Below are 26468 nucleotides of genomic sequence, written 5' to 3' on the forward strand. Positions count from 1 at the left end.
TCAGTTGCATAACGCACGTGTTATAAATGACTGAACTGCAATGGAGACTGGACATAGACTTAAATACAAAGCCTGCATGCAGAAAGTTAGAATAACATGATCAGTTACAACGTAGTACTGTGAACAGGCACATAGAATTATATGAGCAGTGAGCAAGTTGACATGCAGAATTCTGTATCGCAACCGACCACTTAACAGGGCCTCAAACATCTAGAATACATTTTGAAAGACTACATTAACATCAGAAAACTTTGCGGCAGAAGTGCAGGGACAAGGCCCTATAGAGGCTAGCAACACATTCTGTTGCTATGGAGGAGGGCTGACAGATGTGCTCAGAGCACACAGGTTGTTGGGGAGATACATGTATTCAGCCAGTGCTGGGTGGATTGGTCACCAAGATGCTTAGAGTGAATCTGGGGCCACTATTGCAAAACATTAAGAATTTAAAATGGGGGACCTAAATGAAGGAAATTTACAATAGGCGGCACTCAACTACTAAGTACCCCTTGACTCATTTTTATATTTTAGGTGTCATGTTTATAAAATATTCTCAAACATTTTGTACAAATAACTAAATACTTATTGCAAATTTTTTTTAAAATCCCAAAACATATTACAATAGACTGAAGCAAGGTCAGATCCCCTCCAAACCAATCTAAAGTACTCCTAGGGTACACGTACCACTTGTTGAGCACCCTCACGCTAGACTATTCAGAGGAATCCCACCATTGAGTTAAGTCTCTTTTCCCCCCACCCCTTGCTTCTGGTGAACTTTAACCACTTCACCCCAAAGGGTTTTTTACGGACAAAAGCGATTTCCACCTTTCAGTGCTCAACCCTTTCATTTGCCAATAGCTTAATCACTACTAATCACAATGAAATGATCTATATCTTGTTTTTTTTCACCACCAATTGGGCTTTTTGGGGTTGATATTTATTTTCAGTAATTACTTTATTTTCTATGCATAAAAAAAAATAATAATGAAAAAAAAAATACATTTCTCCAATTTCATCAGCTATATAATTTTAATATAAAACACTGCTACTGTGCATAAAACCCACACATTTTATCTGACAATTTGTTCTGGTTATCACAACATTTTTATTATGTCCCTAGTACAAAGTATGGTGACAATATAGTATTTGGAAATAAAGGTGTATTTTTTTTTTGTATGGTGGGTTTTATTTTCACGTGCAAAGACATGCATGCACACAGCGGCAGTAACATTGACTTATAAAAATGTCCTGGAGCCATTAAGGAGGCTCTAGCAGGACATTTTTATAAGCAAACTTGTCATTAAGTGGTAAAAGTGTACCAAGGTTGTAAGACAAATACGTAACGTTAGTTATGCAAGAATTGGCGAGTGCCAGGAGATCATGTCTGAAACTACACCCTTGCAGCTCAAGCTCTGTACTGGTGGCACCAGATCATCTTTAGGAGATGGCCCGGGCACTTTACTGGTCTTTCTTGGCCACCCTGACACTTCACAACTGACTCTGAAGTTCTTGATGATCCAATATATAGTCAATTTAGGTGCAATCTTAGTAGCAGCAACCTCATTGACTGTAAAGCCTCATCTACACGCGTGGATGAGGCTGCGATCCGGCGGCTCGATTAGCCGCCGGATCGCCTCTTCCGTGTACCCGCGTGTGCCCGCCGCATCCCTGCGCATGCGCCGCATACGATTCCCCGCTCATCTTCCGCTCGATTCCCTGCCATTGTCCCCTCGCGGGGAGCGAAAAGGGAAATCGGCGGAACCAAGATCCGTCCTGTTGGATGTTATCAATCAAGCCACATCAGCGGCTCGATTGATAAGGAGCATCGCGGCCGCATCTACGTGTGTAGATGCGGCTTAAAGCCCTTTTTATGCAACAATTATTGCACGTTTCTTTGCAGGTACTGTAACCATGGTTAGCAGAAAAATTGCAAGCATCCCCCTCCTTTTAGGCTGCTTACACACTAAGACGTTACAGGCGCACGTTAGTGCGCCTGTAACGCTCCCCCAACGCACAGCAATGTAACACAAGTGGGCTGTTCACACAGCCCACGTTGCGTTACATGTAACCAGTGCAGTTTCTAGGCTAAAATGCACCCAGGGCGAGGGTGTAAAAATTGCGCCCCCCCCCCCCCTAGGTTAGATTAGGTAGGTGCCCCCTAGTATAGGCTAGATTAGACAGGTGCCCCCCAGTATAGGCTAGATTAGACAGGTGCCCCCCAGTATAGGTTAGATAAGGTAGCTGCCCCCCAGTATAGGTTAGATAAGGTAGCTGCCCCCCAGTATAGGTTAGATAAGGTAGCTGCCCCCCAGTATAGGTTAGATAAGGTAGCTGCCCCCCAGTATAGGTTAGATAAGGTAGCTGCCCCCCAGTGTAGGTTAGATTAGGTAGCTGCCCCCCAGTGTAGGTTAGATAAGGTAGCTGCCCCCCAGTGTAGGTTAGATTAGGTAGCTGCCCCCCAGTGTAGGTTAGATAGGTAGCTGCCCCCCAGTGTAGGTTAGATAGGTAGCTGCCCCCCAGTGTAGGTTAGATAGGTAGCTGCCCCCCAGTGTAGGTTAGATAGGTAGCTGCCCCCCAGTGTAGGTTAGATAGGTAGCTGCCCCCCAGTGTAGGTTAGATTAGGTAGGTGCCCCCCAGTGTAGGTTAGATAGGTAGCTGCCCCCCAGCGTAGGTTAGATTAGGTAGCTGCCCCCAGTAATGGTTAGATAGGTAGCTGCCCCCAGTATAGGTTAGATTAGGTAGCTGCCCCCAGTATAGGTTAGATTAGGTAGCTGCCCCCCGTATAGGTTAGATAGGTAGCTGCCCCCAGTATAGGTTAGATTAGGTAGCTGCCCCCAGTATAGGTTAGATTAGGTAGCTGCCCCCCCAGTGTAGGTTAGATTAGGTAGGTGCCCCCCAGTGTATGTTAGATAGGTAGGTGCCCCCCAGCGTAGGTTAGATTAGCAGCTGCCCCCCAGCGTAGGTTAGATTAGGTAGGTGCCCCCAGAATAGGTTAGATAGGTAGATGCCCCCAATAATGGAGGGGGGAGCCGCAGGGAGGGCAGCCCAACCTCTCCCTCCCTCTCCTCTCCCGGGCGCCCTCCATGCTCCCCCCCTCAGATGCAGAGTCCGTGAGCAGCAGGGAAGCGCTGTTTACAACTCACCGGCTGCCTGGCTCCAAGCGCTGCTCTCTCGCCGCTGGTCTCCTCTCTCTCTCTGTATACATACTGATACACGCTGCTTCCGGCTACAGGAAGCAGCGTGTATCAGTACGTATACAGAGAGAGAGAGGAGACCAGCGGCGAGAGAGCAGCGCTTGGAGCCAGGCAGCCGGTGAGTTGTAAACAGCGCTTCCCTGCTGCTCACGAACTCTGCATCTGAGGGGGGAGCACGGAGTGCGCCCGGGAGAGGAGAGGGAGGGAGAGGTCGGGCTGCCCTCCCCGCGGCTCCGGCTCCCCCCTCCATTATAGCGCCCCCCTCCCAACAGCGCCCCGGGCGGCGGCACGCTCCGCACGGGGCAAGAAACGGGGCTGCATGTAACGCTGCACGTTCTCCGGAAAGTGCAGCATGCTACGGCGTTAGAGCGGCTATAGCCGCGTTAGACTGTTTGCACATGCGCAGTGGGGGGCGGAGAGGAGGCGGGGAGAGCCAGCTACAGTAGCCGCGCACATGGCTACTTAATATTCATTGGACTGGCGGCCGCTGATTGGCCGGCGGGACCACGTGATGCGGAGTGTCTCGCTCCGCATCACGTGGTCCCGCTGGCCAATCAGTGCCACTCTGGGAGACCTTATAGGAATCGAGCCGCCTAACGCGGCTCACTCTACCGTCCTCACTTGCAGCACCATACGGTTGTGTTAGGTGCACGTTATGCGACCTTAACGTAGCACCTAACGCAACGTCTTGGTGTGCAAGTAGCCTCAAAGCATCCAGTCTGCTATACTAACTCAATCAGTATGACAGAATACATCTCCACCCTTGTGCTCATCAACACTCACCTGTGCTAAACGAGAACATTACATACATTCTCAGCAGGTTGTTTTTTGTAATGGCAAGACTGAAATGCAGTGGAAAGGTTTTTTTTTGGAATGAAATTCATTTTCACTTCAAAGAAGGGACTTTGCAATTCATCTGATCATCTTGTGTGTCATTCTCAAAAAAACAAAAACAAAAAGAAAAAAACAAAACACACTTATAGCCAGGACTGTAGGCTTTATGCTGTAGTAAAAGATACGCATGGCAGGCACCTGAGCTCATCCCTCCTGTCCATTACAGTACAAGCAGTCATTTAGGACTCATTGTAAAATTGCCAGTAAGGAAAAGGAGGCCTACTTCCCTCCACAACCCCCCCCCCCCCCCCCCCCCCCCGAATGCGATAAAAATACACAATTTTAATGAAAGTGAATGTGAGCGATTATTTAAAAAGCGCTCAGACCACGCTAATCAGTGCAGCTGAGCCCCAAGAGTGTCAAATATTGGGGTCTACTTAGACAAGGTGGACTTGTATTCAATTGAAAAGTAAGAAGGTCTACATCTGCCTTCTCACACTTGAATAGAGAGTTGACCCATTTGCAGTGCTCGTCTGTTAGGAGACTTAATCTCTACTTTAAAATTAATTTCAACAAGTTCAGACATACAGACTTCTGGAAAATGTATCAAAATATATTCATAAAGAGATGCACTAAGCCATACCTGGTTTCCAAACTGATTACAAGGAAACCCGAGGATGCGTAAACCTTTCTCAGCATATTTGGCGTGAAGTTCTACAAGCTGAGTGTAGTTTACAGGTGTTTTTCCTCATTTAGATGCGACATTGACAATGATGCAGACATAGCCCCTGTTCAGAAAGACAAAGGTTATTGCTATAACATACAACTCTTCACAAAGAAATTGTTTACTAGCTAATTGTAAAAGTACCATTTCACCCACAATTTAGTAAAGGGGTGGATGTGTGTGCCGAAAGCTTAACTTTTGAGGTTTCTTTTCCATGAGCAGCTAAAAGTGTTGAATTTACTTTTCGGTTGCACTGCATCATCCATGCTGAGCGCTAGCAAGCACCTGAACAATGCACAGGCACCACCTCCATGAAGTTGCATCCGAGCACGGCAGTTGCCATACTCGTGTCAAAATGTAGCATGTGTAGTGTTACCAAATACTGTCATTTGGCTGCATGTAATTGCAGACGAATGATGCTTGTGGCCAAAAACCTCAAGGCTGAACTGTCCAACAAATAAGCAGTTCAGCCACCCATTGAAAGAGACCTCACTTTACAGAAGAGCAATTTTCTGTAAAGCAGCAGTGTGCAGCTAGCTCTCCTCTCGCACCTGTTATTTTGCTCAGAACCTAGGTCTTCAATATTCCTGACTAGATTCAGCAGTTCTCCAGAGGTCCTACCTCCCATATACCAACATTAGGCAACGTGTGGGCAAGTACTACACCTAATGTTAGTCTATGTAAGCTACAACCATCTCAATCTAGTCAGCAGTTAACTATAGGGAAGGTTAGTGAGATGCAAATAAATCCCAAGTTGGTCCAGGATTATGTAAATTTTGTATGAAAATCGAAGCTTTAAAATGGGCCAATGGAAACATGCCAAAGTGGAATTCTGTCCATTTTCAAGATGTCTAAATTTGCATAATCTTGCATCAACTTGGATTTGCATTTCATTGACCATCCCTAGTGAAGTGCTCCTAATGCTACGTACACACATGCGACAACGATCGTTCGTTGAGAACGACTAACAAACTTTTAATTGATGAAAAAACGACCTAAGTAAAGTTAGCTTTTAACCACTTCCCGACCGCCGTATTGACAATTGGCGGCCGGGAAGTGGACCCCGCAAGGACCGCCGTATTGACAAATGGCGGCGGTCCTTGTAGGGGCATGGGCGGAGCGATCGCGTCATCCGTGACGCGATCCTCCGCCGGTGCCTGTCTCCGCTCACCCGCCGCAACATCCCGCCGACCATACGGAAGCGCCGGCGGGATGTTAACCCGACGATCGCCGCATACAAAGTGTATAATACACTTTGTAATGTTTACAAAGTGTATTATACAGGCTGCCTCCTGCCCTGGTGGTCCCAGTGTCTGAGGGACCACCAGGGCAGGCTGCAGCCACCCTATGTCGCACCCAAGCACACTGATTTCTCCCCCCCCCTGCCCCAGATCGCCCACAGCACCCCTCGCACCCCCCCCCCCCCTGCCCACCCCCCCAGACCCCTGTTTGCACCCAATCACCCATCAATCACTCCCTGTCAACGCTATTTTTTTTTATCCCCCCCTGCCCCTCCTGATCACCCCCCACCCCAATAGATCGCCCGCAGATCTGACATCAGATCACCACCCAAGCGCAGTGTTTACATCTATTCTCTCCACTAAACACCCACTAATTACCCATCAATCACCCCCTATCACCCCCTGTCACTGCCACCCATCAATCAGCCCCTAACCTGCCCCTTGCAGATCTGACATCAGATCACCTCCCAAGTGCAGTGTTTACATCTGTTCTCTCCTCCAAACACCCACTAATTACCCATCAATCACCCCGTCACTGCTACCCATCAGATTAGACCCCCATCTGCCCCTAGGGCACTCAATCACCCGCCCACACCCTCAGAACGCCCTCAGACCTCAGCCCTGATCACCTCGCCAGTGCATTGCTTGCATCTTCCCCCCTCTAATCACACCTTGAGACACCCATCACCTACCTCCTGTCACCCCCTAGCACACCTACCCATCAGATCAGGCACTAATTTGCCGCGTGTGAGCTCCTGATCAATCGGCCAAACCCTCAGATCCCCCTCAGACCCCCTTCCGATCACCTCCCCAGTGCATTGATTGCATCTATTTTCCCCTCTAACCACCCCCTGAGACACCCATCAATCACCTCCTGTCACCCCCCTAGCACTCCTATCCATCAGATCAGGCCCAATACAACCTGTCATCTAAAAGGCCACCCTGCTTATGACCGGTTCCACAAAATTCGCCCCCTCATAGACCACCTGTCATCAAAATTTTCAGATGCTTATACCCCTGAACAGTCATTTTGAGACATTTGGTTTCCAGATTACTCACGGTTTTGGGCTTGTAAAATGCCAGGGCGGTATAGGAACACCACAAGTGACCCCATTTTAGAAAAAAAAGACACCCCAAGGTATTCTGTTAGGTGTATGACGAGTTCATAGAAGATTTTATTTTTTGTCAAAAGTTAGCGGAAATTGATTTTTATTGTTTTTTTTTTTTTTGTTTTTTTTCACAAAGTGTCATTTTTCACTAACTTGTGACAAAAAATAAAATCTTCTATGAACTCACCATACTCCTAACGGAATACCTTGGGGTGTCTTTCTAAAATGGGGTCACTTGTGGGGTTCCTATACTGCCCTGGCATTTTAGGGGCCCTAAACCGTGAGGAGTAGTCTACAAAACAAATGCCTCAAAATGACCTGTGAATAGGACGTTGGGCCCCTTAGCGCACCTAGGCTGCAAAAAAGTGTCACACATGTGGTATTGCCGTACTCAGGAGAAGTAGTATAATGTGTTTTGGGGTGTATTTTTACACATACCCATGCTGGGTGGGAGAAATCTCTGTAAATGGGCAATTGTGTGTAAAAAAAAATAAAACAAATAAAAAAAAAATCAAAAGATTGTCATTTACAGAGAGATTTCTCCCACCCAGCATGGGTATGTGTAAAAATACACCACAAAACACATTATACTATGGCACTTTTTTTTTTTTTTTTTTACACCCTAAGTGCGCTAAGGGGCCCAAAGTCCAATGAGTACCTTTAGGATTTCACAGGTCATTTTGCGACATTGTTGGTTTCAAGACTACTCCTCATGGTTTAGGGCCCCTAAAATGCCAGGGCAGTATAGGAACCCCACAAATGACCCCATTCTAGGAAGAAGACACCCAAAGGTATTCCGTTAGGAGTATGGTGAGTTCATAGAAGATTTTATTTTTTGTCAAAAGTTAGCGGAAAATGACACTTTTTTTTTTTTTTTTTTTTTTCACAAAGTGTCAATTTCCGCTAACTTTTGACAAAAAATAAAATCTTCTATGAACTCACCATACTCCTAACGGAATACATTGGGGTGTCTTTCTAAAATGGGGTCACTTGTGGGGTTCCTATACTGCCCTGGCATTTTAGGGGCCCTAAACCATGAGGAGTAGTCTTGAAACAAAAATGACCTGTGAAATCCTAAAGGTACTCATTGGACTTTGGGCCCCTTAGCGCAGTTAGGGTGCAAAAAAGTGCCACACATGTGGTATTGCCGTACTCAGGAGAAGTAGTATAATGTGTTTTGGGGTGTATTTTTACACATACCCATGCTGGGTGGGAGAAATATCTCTGTAATTTACAGAGAGATTTCTCCCACCCAGCATGGGTATGTGTAAAAATACACCCCAAAACACATTATACTACTTCTTAGTACGGCGATACCACATGTGTGGCCCCTTTTTGCAGCCTAGGTGCGGTAAGGGGCCCAACGTCCTATGAGCACCTTTAGGCTTTACAGGGGTGCTTACAATTAGGCACCCCCAAAATGCCAGGACAGTAAACACACCCCACAAATTACCCCATTTTGGAAAGTAGACACTTCAAGGTATTCAGAGAGGGGCATGGTGAGTCCGTGGCAGATTTCATTTTTTTTTGTCGCAAGTAAAGGTGCATACACACATCAGACTATAGTCTTTGGAGAATGAAAGATCACAGACCAATCTTACCACCCTTCATGTAGTATGAGAGCCATACCTACACAGTCTTTTCTATGGAGCTGAACTCCCCATCAGATAAAATCTTTGCAAGATGCTGCACACAAAGATGCCCGTACACACTCAAAAGATCATTATCTGCAAAAGATCTGTTCCTGCAAAATGCATTCATAGTCTATGAGATCTGCAGATCATCTACACACTTGGTTTAACAGACTTCATCTGCATATCTGGCAATCATCTGCAGATCTGAAAATCCATCCTGGTGGATCTGATCTGCAGATGATTGTCTGTTAAACCAAGTGTGTATGATGATCTGCAGATCTCATATACTATGAATGCATTTTGCAGGAATGGATATTTTGCAGGAACAGATCTTTTGCAGATAATGATCTTTTGAGTGTGTACAGGCATCTTTGTGTGCAGCATCTTGCAAAGATTTTATCTGATGGGGAGTGCAGCTCCATAGAATAGACTGTGTAGAGTATGGCTCTCATACTACATGAAGGGTGGTAAGATTGGTCTGTGATCTTGCCTTTTCCAAAGACTTTTATCTCAAGTGTGTATGAAGCATTAGAAGAAATGGAAACTTTTTTTTTTTCTTTTTTTTGTCAGAAAGTGTCATTTTCCGCTTACTTGTGACAAAAAATAATATCTTCTATGAACTCACTATGCCTCAGTGAATACTTTGGGATGTCTTCTTTCCAAAATGGGGTCATTTGGGGGGTATTTATACTATCCTGGAATTCTAGCCCCTCATGAAACATGACAGGGGGTCAGAAAAGTCATAGATGCTTGAAAATAGGAAAATTCACTTTTTGCACCATAGTTTGTAAATGCTATAACTTTTACCCAAACCAATAAATATAGGCTGAATGGGTTTTTTTTTTTCATCAAAAACATGTTTGTCCAAATTTTTCGCGCTGCATGTATACAGAAATTTTACTTTATTTGAAAAATGTCAGCACAGAAAGTTAAAAAAAAAAATCATTTTTTTGCCAAAATTCATGTCTTTTTTGATGAATATAATAAAAAGTAAAAATCGCAGCAGCAATCAAATAGCACCAAAAGAAAGCTTTATTAGTGACAAGAAAAGGAGGTAAAATTCATTTAGGTGGTAGGTTGTATGAGCGAGCAATAAAACGTGAAAGCTGCAGTGGTCTGAATGGAAAAAAAGTGCCTGGTCCTTAAGGGGGTTAAAGCCCACGGTCCTCAAGTGGTTAAATGTGTGTAACGATCTGATCGTTGCTTTACGTGATGTAACGTTCGTTCTAACGATTGCGCATAAAAATGAGAAGTTTCATGGAGAAATAGCAAAATGCGCATGTCAAGCCTAGTACGAACGACCGTTTCCAACGATGTACTACTTTTGCAAACGATCGTCGTTGGTAAAAATCCACCAAGCTAGATCGTTCGTTTTTAACGATCTAGATCGACGTCATTAGACTTAATGATCGTTGGTTGCTTTTTTTTTTTTAAACGATCGTCATTTGAAACGATCGGGGTACGATCGTTTCAAACGACTATAGTCGCATGTGTGTACGCATCTTAAGACCTGAACCAACTAGAAAGCGCCATCTCTATCAATTTGCGATAGCATTTTGCAAGCGATTTTGGAAGAGATTTTCCTGCTCCTATACAATTCATTAGAATGGAAACTCTCCCAAAATGCTGCATGTCCTGCGACTGCGATTTGCCTAATCACAATCTCTCTAGTGGAATCTATCCCATCCATTTACATGGGATATCGCTAGCAATTTAAACTGCCCCCTAAACGCTAAAAAAAAAAAAAAAAAAAAAAAAAAAACCCGGTCTAGTGAGTTCCAGGCCTTAGACAAACTTAAACTCTTTCCTTTAGTTTGTCTTCCACAAGTATTGAACAAGCTAATGAATTATTCCGTATTTGCACATCAAGTAAAAGGCGCTAAGGCATGACTGAAATCGATCCCTACAAGGACAGATATTACCTGTATTTCTCCAGAGACACTACATTGCCATCAATGTCTGTAGCCGAGAACTCATAAATGGTCTTTGCACTCTTCCAGTCATCTACCTTGGCACACTGCAAATCACAAAATAAGATCATTTTCACAACATCTGGAGCAAGATTCACATTGCACAACTGATAGCTTGTCTTCCTACAATTTACAAAGTAAACCAGAATTAGCAACTGGTCAGTAGTAGAATATCAGTAATTGTACCAATCTTCTAATTGCCGTGACCTCGCTTCCTCTGATGTCACCAGGAGCGCATGGCACAGACACAGACCATACTGGGCATGCGCAGTACGCTCCTGATGCCATCAGCGGGAGTGAGGATACGGCAATGCAGGCGCAGTGGTTTTCAGACTTTAAAGTCTGAAGTTCCAGAAGTGACCCGGAGGCGGGGCCGGAGCATCGGTGAGTGGCTGCGCGGGCACGGGATTTCTGTGGGGGACCATTAGAAGCCCCGGGTAACTTCAACTCTTTTTCCCCAGACCCCCTACAGTATCCCTTTAATGTTTCCATAATTGTTGATTTTAATAATTTTATGTATATATTATTCATATTGCGTATTTAATAAACAACGTTCAAACGTCCTTTGTTTATTCAGCTATACACAAAAATTTAACCCAGACTTCTGAGAAGACGCTACTTTCGTTGCTAGTTAGACAGAATGGAGTGTGTTTAACCGTTTTATTTGCAGGTCTAGAAATAGCTAGTCAGAGGGTGCTTCTGGCCCAGGAAAGCAGAAGTGGTGGCAGTTATTCCCTGAAATAGTGTGCAAGTTGTAATTACCGTACCTCACAGGATCCTTTCTGGTCGGGCTGCTGCCCAAATTCTGTCGGTTTCTGCCCACTGATCGCGACCACAGCTTGCATGGTCTATGTGCTGAAACCGAATGGAAGGCAATTTGCGGTCTGGCCACCAGGGGCTCTGTGACACTGGGTACAAACATTGCGATTTCCCATTCGATTCATGGGATCGATTTGATTTCCAACATGTGCAATCGGCTTTTGATGGATAAAGCAGTCGATTTTGCATACTTAATATGCAAAATCGACGGCTGTATCCATCGAAACCCGATTGAACATGTTGGAAATAATCGAATCGATCTCGCGGATCGAACGGGAAATCGAAACATGTGTACCCAGCACACACACCATACAATTTTTTAAATATCTGTTCAATTTAAGAGTTGCAGTCAATTTTTCTGACAGATGTCATATTTTTGAAATGGTACAATGTACCACACACCTATGTTACATTTTTTCCTCAATTATGATAAAAATGATTGGAAACTCAGAAAATTGCTAGGGTGTGTATATTAATACATTAGCAATCCAACACACTCCATACTATCTTTAGTAGAAATTGAAGAGAACTATCTGGCATTCCGGATTGATTTAAAATCGAAAAATGGGAAACCCAATCGGATTTTTCAGTCGAATGAAAAAAAAAAAAAAAAAGCTTTTGATTTTTTCCAAGAGATACGATCGTTTTTATTGAATTACTGCAAAATTAGATCATTTTATTGTATCGTGTGTGGCCACCTTTACTTCTTGCGCCTCAGATGGTACTACAAAATACACTAATTTCCAAATATCATCCTAAATGCAACTACGGTCAGCCAACCACCTGCTCTCATCTAGACATCCAGGATTTCTAACATACCTCTTCCTTTCCCCTGGAACTCCTCACCAGGACAGTTTGCCACCTTTGGTACTCACGTACACACACACACACACACACACACACACACACACACACACACACACACACACACACACACACACACACACACACACTGAATGGAAACAACCCATTGATCAAATGCCCTTTCCATTCTCAAGCATTTCATGCCTGTGGATAACCACTGACATCAGGCTCCAGTGGAGACTGGCCCTGATGCTACGTACACACATGCGACAACGATCGTTCGTTGTCAATGACGAACGATCTTTTAATTGACGAAAGAACGACCGAAGTAAAGTTAGTTGTAAAAAGTGTGTAACGATCACATCGTTAGAACGAACGTTACACCACGTAAAAGCACTTAATGCGCCTGCGCATAAAATTGTAAAGTTCCTTGGAGAAAAAGAGAAATGCGCATGTCCAGCCTGGTACGAACGATCGTTTCCAACGATGTACCACTTTTGCTAACGATCGTCGGTGGTAAAAATCCGCCAAGACAGAACTTTGTTTTGTAGCGATTTGCCTCGTTCGTCGTTTGCCTTAATAGTCGTTGGTTCGTTTTTTGTAACGATCGTCGTTGGTAAAGATCGGGGAACGATCGTTACAAACGACTATAGTCGCATGTGTGTACGCACCTCAAGACTGAAAGCTTGTATGTGCAGGACTATTGTATCTTATTTTGCAATTATTGAACAACCCATTTATATATGTTCATAGCAGAATATGTGTTCTTATTGTCATATTGTACAATGGTGTTTTATCTTTTTTGACCTTGTTTATACATGTAACTTACCCACCTATACAGTGCCATAGGATATTTGGCACTATATAGAAAAAAACATATGTAAAGATACACACATTTACCAGCTTTTGATGAGATCTGCCAGCAATAAATCAGTTGCACTCATCAATACATTTTTGAACTATTCTGGACAGTAAAGTTTGAAGTAGGCATCCTAAGAAGAATTTGATACTTTCCCAAGAAGGCTCTGGATAATAGGGTTAGGTTTAGCAACAGTAAAACATTGTTAAAAAAATGATATAATATATGGATAAATATATGTATTAATGAATAAATAAAAAAAAAAAATCACATGCTTTGCAGATCGCAGCCATAGCCACCCACTGCCAGCCATGAAGCCTGAACTCTGCACTATATTGCATTTCTTGTGATAAGGCAAACAAGTTAAGCAATAATGCTGGACTAGGAATGTACAGTAGTGTGGGAGAGCAGCCTAGATGCAAAGCTCCCAACTGTCCCTCTTTTGGAGGGACAGTCCCTCTTTCCTTATTTTTCCCTCTTTGAGAACTTTGTCCCTCTTTCTATGTAAATATATGTATTTATCTACTGAAAAATGTATTTAGTTGGCTCTAAACTGTATTCCCATCTTTTAAATGGATATATTTCTTATTTTCTGATGTTAATATGCAGGGCTGTGGAGTCGGTACAAAAATATTCGGACTCCAACTCCTCAATTTATGAAACCACGACTCCGACTCCAGGTACCCTAAATCGCCCCGACTCCTCAGCCCTGTTAATATGAAGGAAAATAAACCAGGATAAAAAAGGACCAGTGTGGTTTGATTTATAAAACATTTTTTTATGAGATCTTTATGGTATGCATGACTAGAGGTGTGATCGGGAATGTGGCAGGGACATGGTTTAAAGTGTCCCTCTTCCTCACCTCAAAAAGTTGGCAGGTATGCAGATGAAGCCCTCACCCGACCCACGCTGGCTGCAGGTATTGCCAATCCCAGACCATATAGATATCCTTAGCTATGTCTGGAGGCAGGATTACTTTAGTTAATTACGCAGTGGGATTATGGAGGACGGAATTACACCCAGCAGTTACGCAAGGAATAAACAAAAGGGAACAGTATGCATCCTACAGTGAACAAGCCCTATCACAAGGTCCACTCAAAACTCGCCGCTCACTGGAGTTCAGGGAGCAGCACATACTGACAATGACAAAGGTTCTACCCGCATTCTACCAAATGACGCTGCACACATCGAATGAAAGTTCGCCGTCAGCATGTGCGGTGCTAGGACACCTACACCCGCCCCCTCCCCAGCACGTCAGTATACCGCATGTCACGTGCTGGACGGTGCCCTGCCAGTAAAGGTCACACAGAAACCGGACAGCATGCGGGAGCCGGTACATGCAAGCTCAGCCATTCTCACCATTGCGCGTACTCCAAATGCGCCAGTTGCCAGAACACCGCTCAGTACAATCCGCGAAGCACCCCAAGACAGCGCTTTCAGCATGACAGGATGACGCCCCGCCTTTCTATGTGACTAGTTTGTAGTGTTGTCCGGATCATGAACGATTCGGATCTTTGATCCGAATCTATTTTATGAGTCGATCATCCGAATCATCAAAATGAGTGATTCGGATCGCAAAAGGGGCGGGGCCAGGAGCGACACGCCCCCTCTCCGCGGGCAGCGGGGGTCCTGGAAGCAGAGCAGGGATGGATAGCTGAGTTGGAGGGGAGCCAGCCTTGCAGGGAGACAGGTAGATCAGAGAGAGGGGACATGGGTGCCACTGCCAGATATGTGTAGAGCACACATACTGGCTATAATGTGCTGCCCATTATAGGCTGTCTGTTCCGTAGTGCTGCACAGTGATCACATTGGAAGCTTTTGGCTCAGCACAGCTCAGTAACTTTGCAGACAGTGTGATTGAAAGGCAATATAATCCTCCTGCACTCGGCACTAAACAGCTGCACTTATCTTCTGGGAATGCTTTCTTTCACTGTGCGACCTTTTCTTTCAAAGTACACAGATGAACATATAGGTGAAATATATGTAAAGCATATGATTGCAGCATGTGGGTATTACGTGCAAACATTTCTGCTCTCTGCTCATCCCTCCTCCCTTCCCTGTCCACTCCCTGCCCTCTGTCCATCTTCTCCCCTTCTCTGTGTGTCCACTCCCTCCCCTTCTCTATGTGTCCACTCCCTCCCCTTCTCCTGTCCACAGACCTGTCCTGCTGTTCATTTCACCCCCGAATGCTTCCGGTAGTAAAATGATCCGAGATTCGGATCAAAGATCCGGATCTCTTCAATGATCCGATTCGAATCATCCGGATCATTGAAAAGATCCGAACTTCCCATCTCTACTAGTTTGGCCTATAGCACGGGACTTGGGCGTGGCAACGCGAAAGATTAGGCGGGGCGGTACATTTCTAGTGGCGTAATGCGTTGGTATTGCTAGTAACGCAAAAAGAAGTATACTTCAGATACAGTAGATAATACATTACAAAAAAGGGCATAAATCGACGATAGGTGAATGGAGCTCAGCCAGGGCTGGCCCTAGACTTTTTGCCGCCTGAGGCAAAATTAGAAAAAAAATCGCCCCCCCCCCCCCCAGCCATGGGTGGGGCGCAGAGCTGGAGGGGTAGCTGGCAGAAAGGGGGCATTGGGCCTAGCGGTGGGGGGGGGGTCCAGACCCCCCTTCGCCTGGGTCCCCCAATCTGCGCTCCTCCTCCAGCGTTAAGTACCAGCGTGAATATGATTAAGAGGCAACGGGCGGAAGAATCACTCACCTTTTCCTCGTTCCATCGTGCGCTCCACTGACGTCACTTCCTGCAAGGCCGTCCACTTACAATACAGTGGGCGGCGTTGCCGGAAGTGACGTCAGTGGAGCACGATGGAACGCAGAAGAGGTGAGCAAGTCCCCCGCCCGTTGCCTCTTAATCATATGCACGCTGGTACTTAATGCTGGAGGGGACGCAGATCGGGGGACCCAGACGAGGGAGGGGGGGTAGGCCCAATACCCCCTTTCTGCCAGCTACCCCTCCAGCTCGGCGGGCGGCCCCCAGCATCCATGGACAGGCGGGTGCCGCCCCCCCAGATCTGCCGCCTGAGGCAAATGTTTCACCCCGCCTCATGAGCGGGCCGGCCCTGAGCTCAGCTAAAGAGGTAGCGATGAAAAGCTCTGTGGCTGCCTTGCTAGGGCTCTCCGCTGCTAGCGGCCCTTACAACATGGCATCCAGCAAAATTACACCATTTAGCAAAGTCATGTAAGGGCCATTACACCGGGTGCGCCGACGAAATAACCTACCTGTCGTATAAAATCGCTAGTGTAATCTCGTTTTTTGAAGCGATTTTACTAAGCAATTTCAGGCATGTGCCTATCGATTTTCTAGTTATGGCTACCGTAGTGATTTTTGTAGGGTTTTGTTGTAGAGATTTTTTATATGTTTACCTGAAAGTGACCAGCTTTTGCTAAAAAAAAAAAACGCTTAGAAAATTACTCTGTTCGGGCCCTTTTCCACTAGCAATTGCAATCACAAGCGCCAGCGATTGCAATTTTTCATTTGCATTGCATTATCCCTCTTAGGGCCCTTTTCCACTAGAGCATTTGCGATTGCTGAAATGCAAAATCGCAAACCACTAGTGATTTTCAAATCGCTAAGGTTTGCTTTTTGACATAGGAATCGTGGTAGGTCATTTCCACTACCCCGATTCATTTTTTACTAAATCGCAATCGCTCCACGGAACGATTTTTGCCACGATTTTTCTATGCAGTGCATAGCAAAATCGCAATCGCAAATGTCAGGGAAATCGCCAGGAAATTTTGGACTTTTGCTGAATCGCAATCGCTAGCATTTAGCGTGAACGCTAGCGATTGCTAGTGGAAAAGGGCCCTTAAAATCGCTCCAAAAAGCGATTGCGATTTGCAAATTGAACTACTATAGTGAAAAATATTTCTAATGAATACTATGATAAGGTAGCAACCCCAAAAATTACTAGCAATTTGCGATTCAGCTGTGTAGTGGGAAAAAGGCCCTTCTCTAGCTTTTTTTAGAGAGATTTTCCACTTTTCCTGTACTTAGGGTCCATTCACACTAGGGCGATTCCCGCTAATCACCAAAGTGATATGCTATTCTAACCTATGGCCGCGATTGGTGTTTTGTGGTTAATGCAAATGGCAAAACGCGTTACAGGCAACATTTTGCAGAGATTCTGGAGCAATCGCGGTTCAGTGCTTATTTAAACTGCTGTCTGCGATTGCTGTGATTCACAGAAGTGTGAGCAGTGGTTTTACCGCGCTGATTGGGTAAATTCAAGAAAGAAAAATGTATGCTTGCATGAGTAGGGAACTGCCTAGGGCGCCTAGCCTTGATAGCACTCTGGGCCACCATCTTTCCCTTGCACCTGGATGTTATATCTGCGGTGACTATTGCAAGTCTTTGAGTGCTCCACATTTTATCTCCCCCCCCCCCCGTCAATTATAGCCCCCTTAGTTATAGTGATCATCATTATGGTGGACTCCATTATATAGTGTCCAAGGTTATTGTGCCTTCCATGGTAGAACCCAATGAGGGCTGTTTCACACAGAAAAATCCAGATTGCTATTTTTCACAATTGCTGCATGCATTGCTTTTGCGATCACAAACATTGCAGTGTGAATGCTCCCATAGGACAAAAGCAGCGGAATAAATTGCAGTGTGAAACAGCTGTTATACTGTCCACCATATTATAGTGCAGTTGCCCCAGACTTCCCATCCTGCAGTGACTGGCATGAATAGTGTGCTAATAACATACACCTTACCAGTAAACCTCTCCTACTGCAGTTCACACTTAGCAATTGCGATTTTACAAATTGATTTTCAGAGTAAGTTTTTAAAGGAATGTGTTTTTTAAACATTCCTTTATGAAAAAAATCTCTCTAAAATTGGTATTGGCAGGACGTTTTCAATTTTTTGAAAATCGGAATGCTGCAGTGAGAACACCCTCATAGGGCGACACTGCTGTAGCGCTTTGCCGATCAGCAAACTGAGCATAATCGCTCTCAGGGCTCAAGCCCACTAGCTTTTTCTAAGCGCTAGCATTCTGAAAAGCTCTTGCTAATGCAATGCTAATGCTATTCACGAAGGCCTAGTGCACACCAAAAACCGCTAGCAGATCCGCAAAACGCTAGCGGTTTTTGAAGCCTTTTTTCTTCTTATTATGAAGCGTTTTGCGGTTTTGTGTAGCATTTTTTGTGTAGCAGATTACAGAGATTGTTATAGTAAAGCTGTTACTGTACAGCTACTGTAACAAAAACGCCTGGAAAACCGCTCTGATCTTGCGTTTTTCAGAGCGTTTTTCCTATACTTAACATTGGAGGCAGAAACGCCTCCGAAATCCAAAAAATGCTGCAGCCTGCGAGTATGCGTTTCTGCAAAACGCCTACCGCTCTGGTGTGCACCAGCCGATTGCAATACATTACCCAAGCGGATTAACAGGCGGATGCGGCTGGCGGATCGCATCCAAATCCGCTCGGTGTGCACTGGGCCTAAGTGCTTTTGAAAATAAACAAAACCCTGAGCATCTCCTATGAGTATGGGCTAGTTCAAAACCTGTCTGTTCTGTCAGGTGGAGTGGTCCTTTAACCCCGCTGGGACCACCTAATGCCGCTGTGCGTGGCCGCGGTGGCAGCCCTAGGACCGCCTAATGCCAGTGGGCGTCAGGTCCTGGGGCAGGGATTTGCAGGAGAGCGGCAATCTCCGACTGTAAAGATGCCGTCTATTTACATGTACAGCGCTGCGATCAGCAGCAGGGCTATACTGGGGACAGCCATGTGACATGGCTGTCCCCCTGGGGGACAAGAGAGCAATCGGCTCTCATAGGCAGAAGCCTATGACAGCCGATCGCCATGATTGGCCGGCTGGGGGGAGGGAGGGATTTGAAAAAAAAAATAATAAATAGGAAAAAATAATGACCAAAAAAAAAAAAAGATATATTTATTAGAAAAAAAATAAACAACTTGGGGGCGATCACACCCCACCAACAGATAGGTCTGTTGGTGGGGGGAAAAGGGGGAGGGGGAAATCACTCGTGTGCTGTGTTGTGCGGCCCTGCAGCTTGGCCTTAGGGCCCGTTTCCACTTGTGCGGTGCGGAATCGGCGCTAATTCCCCGCTGACGAAATCGCATGTGGGTGCGATTCCGCATGCGTTTTCCCCGCGATTTCGCATAGGGTAGCATGTATGCGATTTTAACTATGTCACTGCCTGTGTGAATTAACATTGGTTCCTATGCGAAATCGAGGGAAAAAACGCATGCCAAAACTGCATGCGATTTCCCGATTAAATACATTAGCGGCGATTTACATAGCGGTGTGCGGGATGCAAATTCTGACGGCTCTGCCGTGCAGATTTCTCCCGCACAGAAAAACGCTCAGGATTACTGACAAGTGGAAACAGGGCCATCCACTTGTATTGGCTATGCGACAACGCATGCGGATTCACGATAGTGGAAACGGGCCCCTCAGTTCCCACTATACGCATTTTAACTGAAAGCTTTATCACAATGCACTGCTATGGAAAAAACGCATACCAACACATTGGGCTCTATTCATAAAACATTTGTGGTAAAAAAAAAATCTTGGAGGGAAAACACTGCATCAGTATTTTAGACTTTTGTGTGCTAATTCATAAAAAAAAGTTTACACTTGCATAAAAGGTCGGGGAATTCCCGAACTAAACTTGCTGTGCTGCCTGAGTTGATACATTTTCTCTGTGCAGAGACAAAGTTACAATAAAGTAGGCAGCCCCAACTTCCCTTTAGATGTGCATTTTTTTTTTAAACTGCCTCTCCTTGCCCTGAATTTGTCTAATAGTCTTTCTAAACAATCTATTTATTTGCCGCAGCTTAGAAGAACTTCAAGAAATGTTACACATGCAGGCTTTCTGATGTGAAATATATCTGAAAACAGGTACCCAAGAGGTTAAAAAACACAGCCTGGGTATTCTGGGATGCCTTTTTTGTTCTGTTCTCACTGCTGCTGGAAGGTCTGTCTCCATTAACTACTTTACGACCGCCTCACGCCAATGGGCGTGACCGCGGCGGAAGCCCCAGGACCGCCTATCGGCAATTGGCGTCAAGTCCTGGGGCTGCAGTTTTCCAGGGAACAGCCATGCGCATGCGTTCCCTGCCGCTTCACGGAACGGAGTTCCGTGAATAGCCTGCTAGCCGCCGATCGTGGCTAGCAGGCTGCTTGTAAATGTAAGGGGAAAGAAATCCCCTTTGTTTACAAGCGTACAGCGCTGCCGGGGGCCGCAGCGCTGTACAGATCGGTGATCCCCGGCCTCTGAATGGCCGGGGAGCGCCCTCCTCTCATAGGCTGAGGCGAGCCGTCCTGTTCCAATCCTACTTCACGGAGGGGAGGAGGGAAGGGGAACGGGGAGAGAGAGAGCCTCGCTGAGGCATGTGTAAAAAAATAAAATAAACAAAGCCTGCAGCGATGAGTCCGATCGCTGGGCACCTAAGCTGGGCTGTGCAGAAGGCTGAAAAGCCTGCACAGCCCAGCAATGCATAAATGAGCCTGGTCTTTAGGGGGGGGGGGGGGGGGGGGGGAGGATTACCACTGCCATCGTCAAGTGGTTAAGTTAGCTGTTATCTGCATGCTTATCGCCTTTTCTAAACAGCCGGTATTCTCCGTCCCAATTCCGCTTGCTCTAATCTTTATGAATTGACATGTAGTGACATGTGTTAAAGAGACTCCGTAACAAAAATTGCATCCTGTTTTTTATCATCCTACAAGTTCCAAAAGCTATTCTAATGTGTTCTGGCTTACTGCAGCACTTTCTGCTATCACAGTCGCTGTAATAAATCAATGTATCTTTCCCCTGTCAGACTTGTCAGCCTGTGTCTGGAAGGCTGCCAAGTTCTTCAGTGTTGTGGTTCTGCTATGAACTCCCCCATCCAGGCCCCTCTCTGCACACTGCCTGTGTATTATTTAGATTAGGGCAGCTTCTCTCTTCTCTCTTATCTTTTACAAGCTGGATAAATTGTCCTCTGAGCTGGCTGGGCTTTCACATACTGAGGAATTAGACAAGGGCAAAGCTGTTTGCAGGAAGAAAAGAGCAGCCTGAAACTTCAGTGCATGAGAACTGCAGGGGGAAAGAAACACACAATGATCTCTTGAGATTCAAAAGGAAGGGTGTATACAGCCTGATTGTGTATGGATGTATTTTCTATGTGTGGACATACTGTACATCAACCTACTTCCTGTTTTGGTGGCCATTTTGTTTGTTTATAAACAAACTTTTTAAAACTGTTTTTAACCACTTTTAATGCGACGGGGAGCGGCAAAATTGTGACAGAGGGTAATAGGAGATGTCCCCTAACGCACTGGTTTGTTTACTTTTGTGCGATTTTAACAATACAGATTCTCTTTAAGATAATTACCGCATAAGGCCGTAATTTCCCGCACTGCTCAGGAATGTCAGCTTTTCATGCGGAAACAGCTTTTATGAATTGACACTTAGCTAAATGGTCGGTAAAGTCAGCTGTTTTGAGCATTATCGCATGCGGGAATGCTTTATGAATAGAGACCATTACCGGTAAGTGTAAAAGGGCCCTTCAAGTGACTTACAGTTTTGACCACTGCAGAAAAATGTATGCTGCAATGCATGGGTGCGGAATGAGAATGAACTAAATGGGATAGATGATAGTCATTGATATGATTCAATTCATACATTCAGTCCTTTATTCATTAGCAACACTTTGCATTCTGTTAGGGCTCTTTCAAACTACAGGCAGCGGTAAAAGGCTAAAACGCTGCGTTTTGGCTGCAGGCGTTTTGAAGGCGTTTTAACACCAACACATTACTATCAATAGTAATGAGAACTGCCGCGGTTAGCCCTAAAAAAGCTCCTGGGAGCTTCAAAACGCAGCGTTAAGTGTGAAAGGTAAAATGAAAGCCTATGGACTTTCATTTTACCTTGGAAAACACCAACTATGGCCGTGGCGTTAAAATGCCGAAAAAGACCTCTAGTGTGAAAGGGCCCTTAATCAAACCCAACAAAGAATTTTCATAGACAAAATACAGTATAACACCCTTAAAACAGATCAGTTGAATTAACTAATAAGGGATCCTTCCGATTTATCAGTCATTCAGAAAGCTACTTCCCTGTCCATTATATGTGGAAAATAAAGCTATGCTCTCTCAGGTAACATTTACTACAGAATGAAGAGTTCTCTGGAGGAGCAATATCCAGAGACTATTACACTTCAGGCTAAGTTTCCATCTGTGCGAAAATGGGCCGATTCCTTGGCAATGAATTTGGCAGCCTATAGAACTCTATGCAGAGCATCTGAATTCGTGGCCGAGGAAAAATCTGAGGCCCTGCAGCATAATTCTGCGCGTCACCGTCTGAATCCCATAGCCGTGCACAGCGCGGCTAGAGGGATTCGGCTGCGATACACAAGCAGCTGTGCCAGCATCGCGTATCGCAAGACACATGCCGTGCACAGGTGGAAACGGAGCCTCACTGGTCAGATGTCATGCTGTGTACATACTGATACTGATTTCTCAGCTTAGAAAAACAGAAAATGCAGCTGCTGCAAATACTCATGTACAGTACATTATTACATCTAGAAATATGCAGATTGTACTCCATTTAATGTGTGGTAAACAGATTTGTCAAAACAGTATACATAAGAATACAAACCAACAGAATGGGAGAACATATTCTACTGCCATGAAGGTTGTCAGAAATCATGATCATATTCTGTCCCACGAAAGGTGTCAGACGACGAATCTGAATGGCCCAGAGTCAATCATACAGGAACACACAGAATAGAAAGGACATTTTTGGAAACCCTGATTTTACTGCATCACTGGTAATAAAACTGAGCATAAGTCTGTATTCTTTAACTGTGCAATTCGCTTAGCCAGAAATTTTATTGTGTGTCTCTGCCTCTGTACTTGACGCTGTAAAGTCCGTACTTTCTTTTTAAGCTTTATTGTGTTAGGTTTGGAAGGAGGAACCCCAGCTGTACTGTGTGGTGCTGAATAGGTGTGATCAGGAGGCATGTGCATTTCTGCTCCTTGCTCCACAGCTGCAGCCTTCAGCTTACAGTCTTTTACTCTGCTTCTTTTTATTTTAAAGACCGAAGGCACTGCACTGGCATGGAGCTGAGACGCTGCCTTCCCTGGCTTCTGAATGTAATCTTTGTCCTTAAAATGGTCACCGCAAATTTTGCTTGACATAGATGGTTTCCACTTAGTAATCTGAATTGCTTCAATCCATTTGCAAAATCGTTCTGGATTTTTAATGGGAAACCTGAAAATATTATGGATCATGTTAGTTTTTGAACAAGGCATCAGTGAAATAGGTTTACAATATGGTTTTGATGTATATAGTGTACTGAATATCTTACTGTGCTTAGAAGTAGTAATACAGTAGTATTGTACCATGTTAGTTATCAGTTAAAGTGGACCTGAACTCTTGCACTGGACAGAAGGAAAACATAGAAATGCACCCTGTATGTACTAAAGGTGCATACACACATCAGACTATAGTCTTTGGAAAATGAAAGATCACAGACCAATCTTACCACCCTTCATGTAGTATGAGAGCCATACTCTACACAGTCTTTTCTATGGAGCTGAACTCCACATCAGAAAAAAATCTTTGCAAGATGCTGCACACACAGATGCTGTACAGACACAAAAGATCAGTATCTGCAAAAGATCTGTTCCTGCCAAAAATCCATTCCTGCAAATTGCAATGATAGTCTATGAGATCTGCAGATCATCATACACACATGATTTAACTGACACTCATCTGCAGATCAAGCTATCATCCGCAGATCTGAAAATCCATCCTGGTGGATCTGATCTGCAGATGAATGTCAGTTAAATCATGTGTGTATGATGATCTTCAGATCTCATAGACTATCATTGCAATTTACAGGAATGGATTTTTGGTAGGAACAGATCTTTTGCAGATATTGATCTTTTGTTTCTGGACAGCATCTGTGTGTGCAGCATCTTGCAAAGATTTTTTTCTGATGTGGAGTTCAGCTCCATAGAAAAGACTGTGTAGAGCAGGGGTGCCCACACTTTTTCGGCTCGCGAGCTACTTTAAAATTCGCTGAGGCCAGGAGATCTACCAACATTTCAAATACTGAGCTTAGCATTAACAATGCTGGTATATTACTATACAAGTCTTGTATAGTCATATAACAACATTATAAATGCTAAGTTTAGCATGGGACGACCACAAATTGCAATCTCATTGGCAGAGGATTTCCCCACACAGGCAATCTCATTGGCAGAGGATTTCCCCACACAGGCAATCTCATTGGCAGATGATTTCCCCACACATGCAATCTCATTGGCAGATGATTTCCCCACAAATGCAATCTCATTGGCAGATTTCCCCACAAATGCAATCTCATTGGCAGATTTCCCCACAAATGCAATCTCATTGGCAGATTTCCCAACAAGTGCAATCTCATTGGCAGATTTCCCAACAAGTGCAATCTCATTGGCAGATTTCCCAACAAGTGCAATCTCATTGGCAGATTTCCCCACAAATACAATCTCATTGGCAGATTTCCCCACAAGTGCAATCTCATTGGCAGATTTCCCCACAAATGCAATCTCACTGGCAGATTTCCCCACAAATGCAATCTCATTGGCAGCTTTCCCAACAAGTGCAATCTCATTGGCAGATTTCCCCACAAGTGCAATCTCATTGGCAGATTTCCCCACAAATACAATCTCATTGGCAGATTTCCCCACAAATGTACCCCCACACAGTGACATTAACCCCCCCTCCCCATCCCAGCATATTTGGCAGCAATCCTTCCCTCAACTAGGTGTGCCCACATTAAGCTCAGTTAACCTCCCTGGCGTTCTATTAAGATCGCCAGGGAGGCTGCGGGAGGGTTTTTTTTTAATTAAAAAAAAACTGTTTCATGCAGCCAACTAAAAGTTGGCTGCATGAAAGCCCACTAGAGGGCGCTCCGGAGGCGTTCTTCCGATCGCCTCCGGCGCCCAGAATAAACAAGGAAGGCCGCAATGAGCAGCCTTTTTTGTTTTGCTTACATCGTCGCCATAGCGACGAGCGGAGTGACGTCATGGACGTCAGCCGACGTCCTGACGTCAGCCGCCTCCGATCCAGCCCTTAGCGCTGGCCGGAACTTTCGTTCCGGCTGCGCAGGGCTCTGGCGGCTGGGGGGACCCTCTTTCGCCGCTGCTCGCGGCGGATCGCCGCAGAGCGGCGGCGATCAGGCAGCACACGCGGCTGGCAAAGTGCCGGCTGCGTGTGCTGCATTTTATTTTGTAAAAATCGGCCCAGCAGGGCCTGAGCGGCGACCTCCGGTGGTGATAGACGGATATATCCGTCCATACCGCTGAGGAGGTTAAACCCCCTGCCACCCCAAGCCCTCCCTCCCCTCCCCCCGCATGGCTTCTATGAATAATAACTAAATCCCCTTCCCCCTGCAGCCCCACAGTAAACTAATTGGCCCCCGACCTGCAGCGCGACCCGACCCGACCCACCAGCACCATAATTCTATTCCCCACCTTGGCAGCAATGTAATTCCTCCGCTCTCCAGTGTCCAGTCCTTCCAAAGATGGATGCGGTGGTAGAAGCCCGCGGGACAAGGGGGAGGCGTGGCCACAACGCTTGACCATCACAGAGGAGGGAGAGAAGACGCTCACAATTGGCTCCTCTCCCCCTCCAGCCACGCCTCTCCCATCAGCGCTGCTCAATTGGCTCCTCTTCCCCTCCAGCCACGCCTCTCCCATCAGCGCTGCTCAATTGGCTCCTCTCCCCCTCCAGCCACGCCTCTCCCATCAGCGCTGCTCAATTAGCTCCTCTCCCCCTCCAGCCACGCCTCTCTGTTTAGCCGCGCCTCTCCCATCAGCGCTGCTTCGCTCGGAAGCAGATTCTGACAGCCGCAGCACAACACAGAGAACACGCGCGGCTATATTTGACAAGACGCGGCCAAGAGGCCGCGATCTACCAAATAGGCGGTCGCGATCTACCGGTAGATCGCGATCGACCTATTGAGCACCCCTGGTGTAGAGTATGGCTCTCATACTACATGAAGGGTGGTAAGATTGGTCTGTGATCTTTCATTTTCCAAAGACTATAGTCTGATGTGTGTATGAGCCTTTAGAGTTTTGCCTGTCTAATTATCTCTCATCTGTGACTCAGCAGAAGTTGAAAATTGATCCCTTAGCTATGTCCTCTGACTGCCACGGCAGAGATCTCATTTGTACTTCCTACTACTGAGGCAGGTATGTGGTTTTCACTGAAATTCGCTTCAGGTATGCTTTAAAGGTGAAACTCCACTTTTAATCATAAATAAATAAT

The 26468-nt window shown here is 45.4% G+C and overlaps 2 protein-coding genes across 4 annotated transcripts in view; both read right to left on the minus strand.

Moving 5' to 3' along the window:
* GPX4 (glutathione peroxidase 4) overlaps positions 1-14681 on the minus strand; it is a 29069-nt gene extending 14388 nt beyond the window's left edge. The window contains exons 1-3 of the mRNA XM_068234021.1: positions 14545-14681; positions 10656-10750; positions 4669-4813 (exon numbers count right to left, since the gene is read on the minus strand). Coding sequence (XP_068090122.1) covers positions 4669-4813; positions 10656-10750; positions 14545-14628 — 324 coding nt within the window. The 5' untranslated portion in view covers positions 14629-14681. The remainder of the gene's footprint in view (positions 1-4668; positions 4814-10655; positions 10751-14544) is intronic.
* An 8264-nt stretch (positions 14682-22945) lies between these two features.
* Positions 22946-26468, minus strand: part of LOC137512000 (uncharacterized) — a 49077-nt gene continuing 45554 nt past the window's right edge. For all 3 annotated transcript variants that reach the window (XM_068234024.1, XM_068234025.1, XM_068234026.1), the window contains one exon: positions 22946-23420. In XM_068234024.1, coding sequence (XP_068090125.1) covers positions 22964-23420 — 457 coding nt within the window. In that variant the 3' untranslated portion in view covers positions 22946-22963. The remainder of the gene's footprint in view (positions 23421-26468) is intronic.

This window comes from Hyperolius riggenbachi, chromosome 1 (assembly GCF_040937935.1).
Source record: "Hyperolius riggenbachi isolate aHypRig1 chromosome 1, aHypRig1.pri, whole genome shotgun sequence".
Lineage (NCBI taxonomy): Eukaryota > Metazoa > Chordata > Amphibia > Anura > Hyperoliidae > Hyperolius > Hyperolius riggenbachi.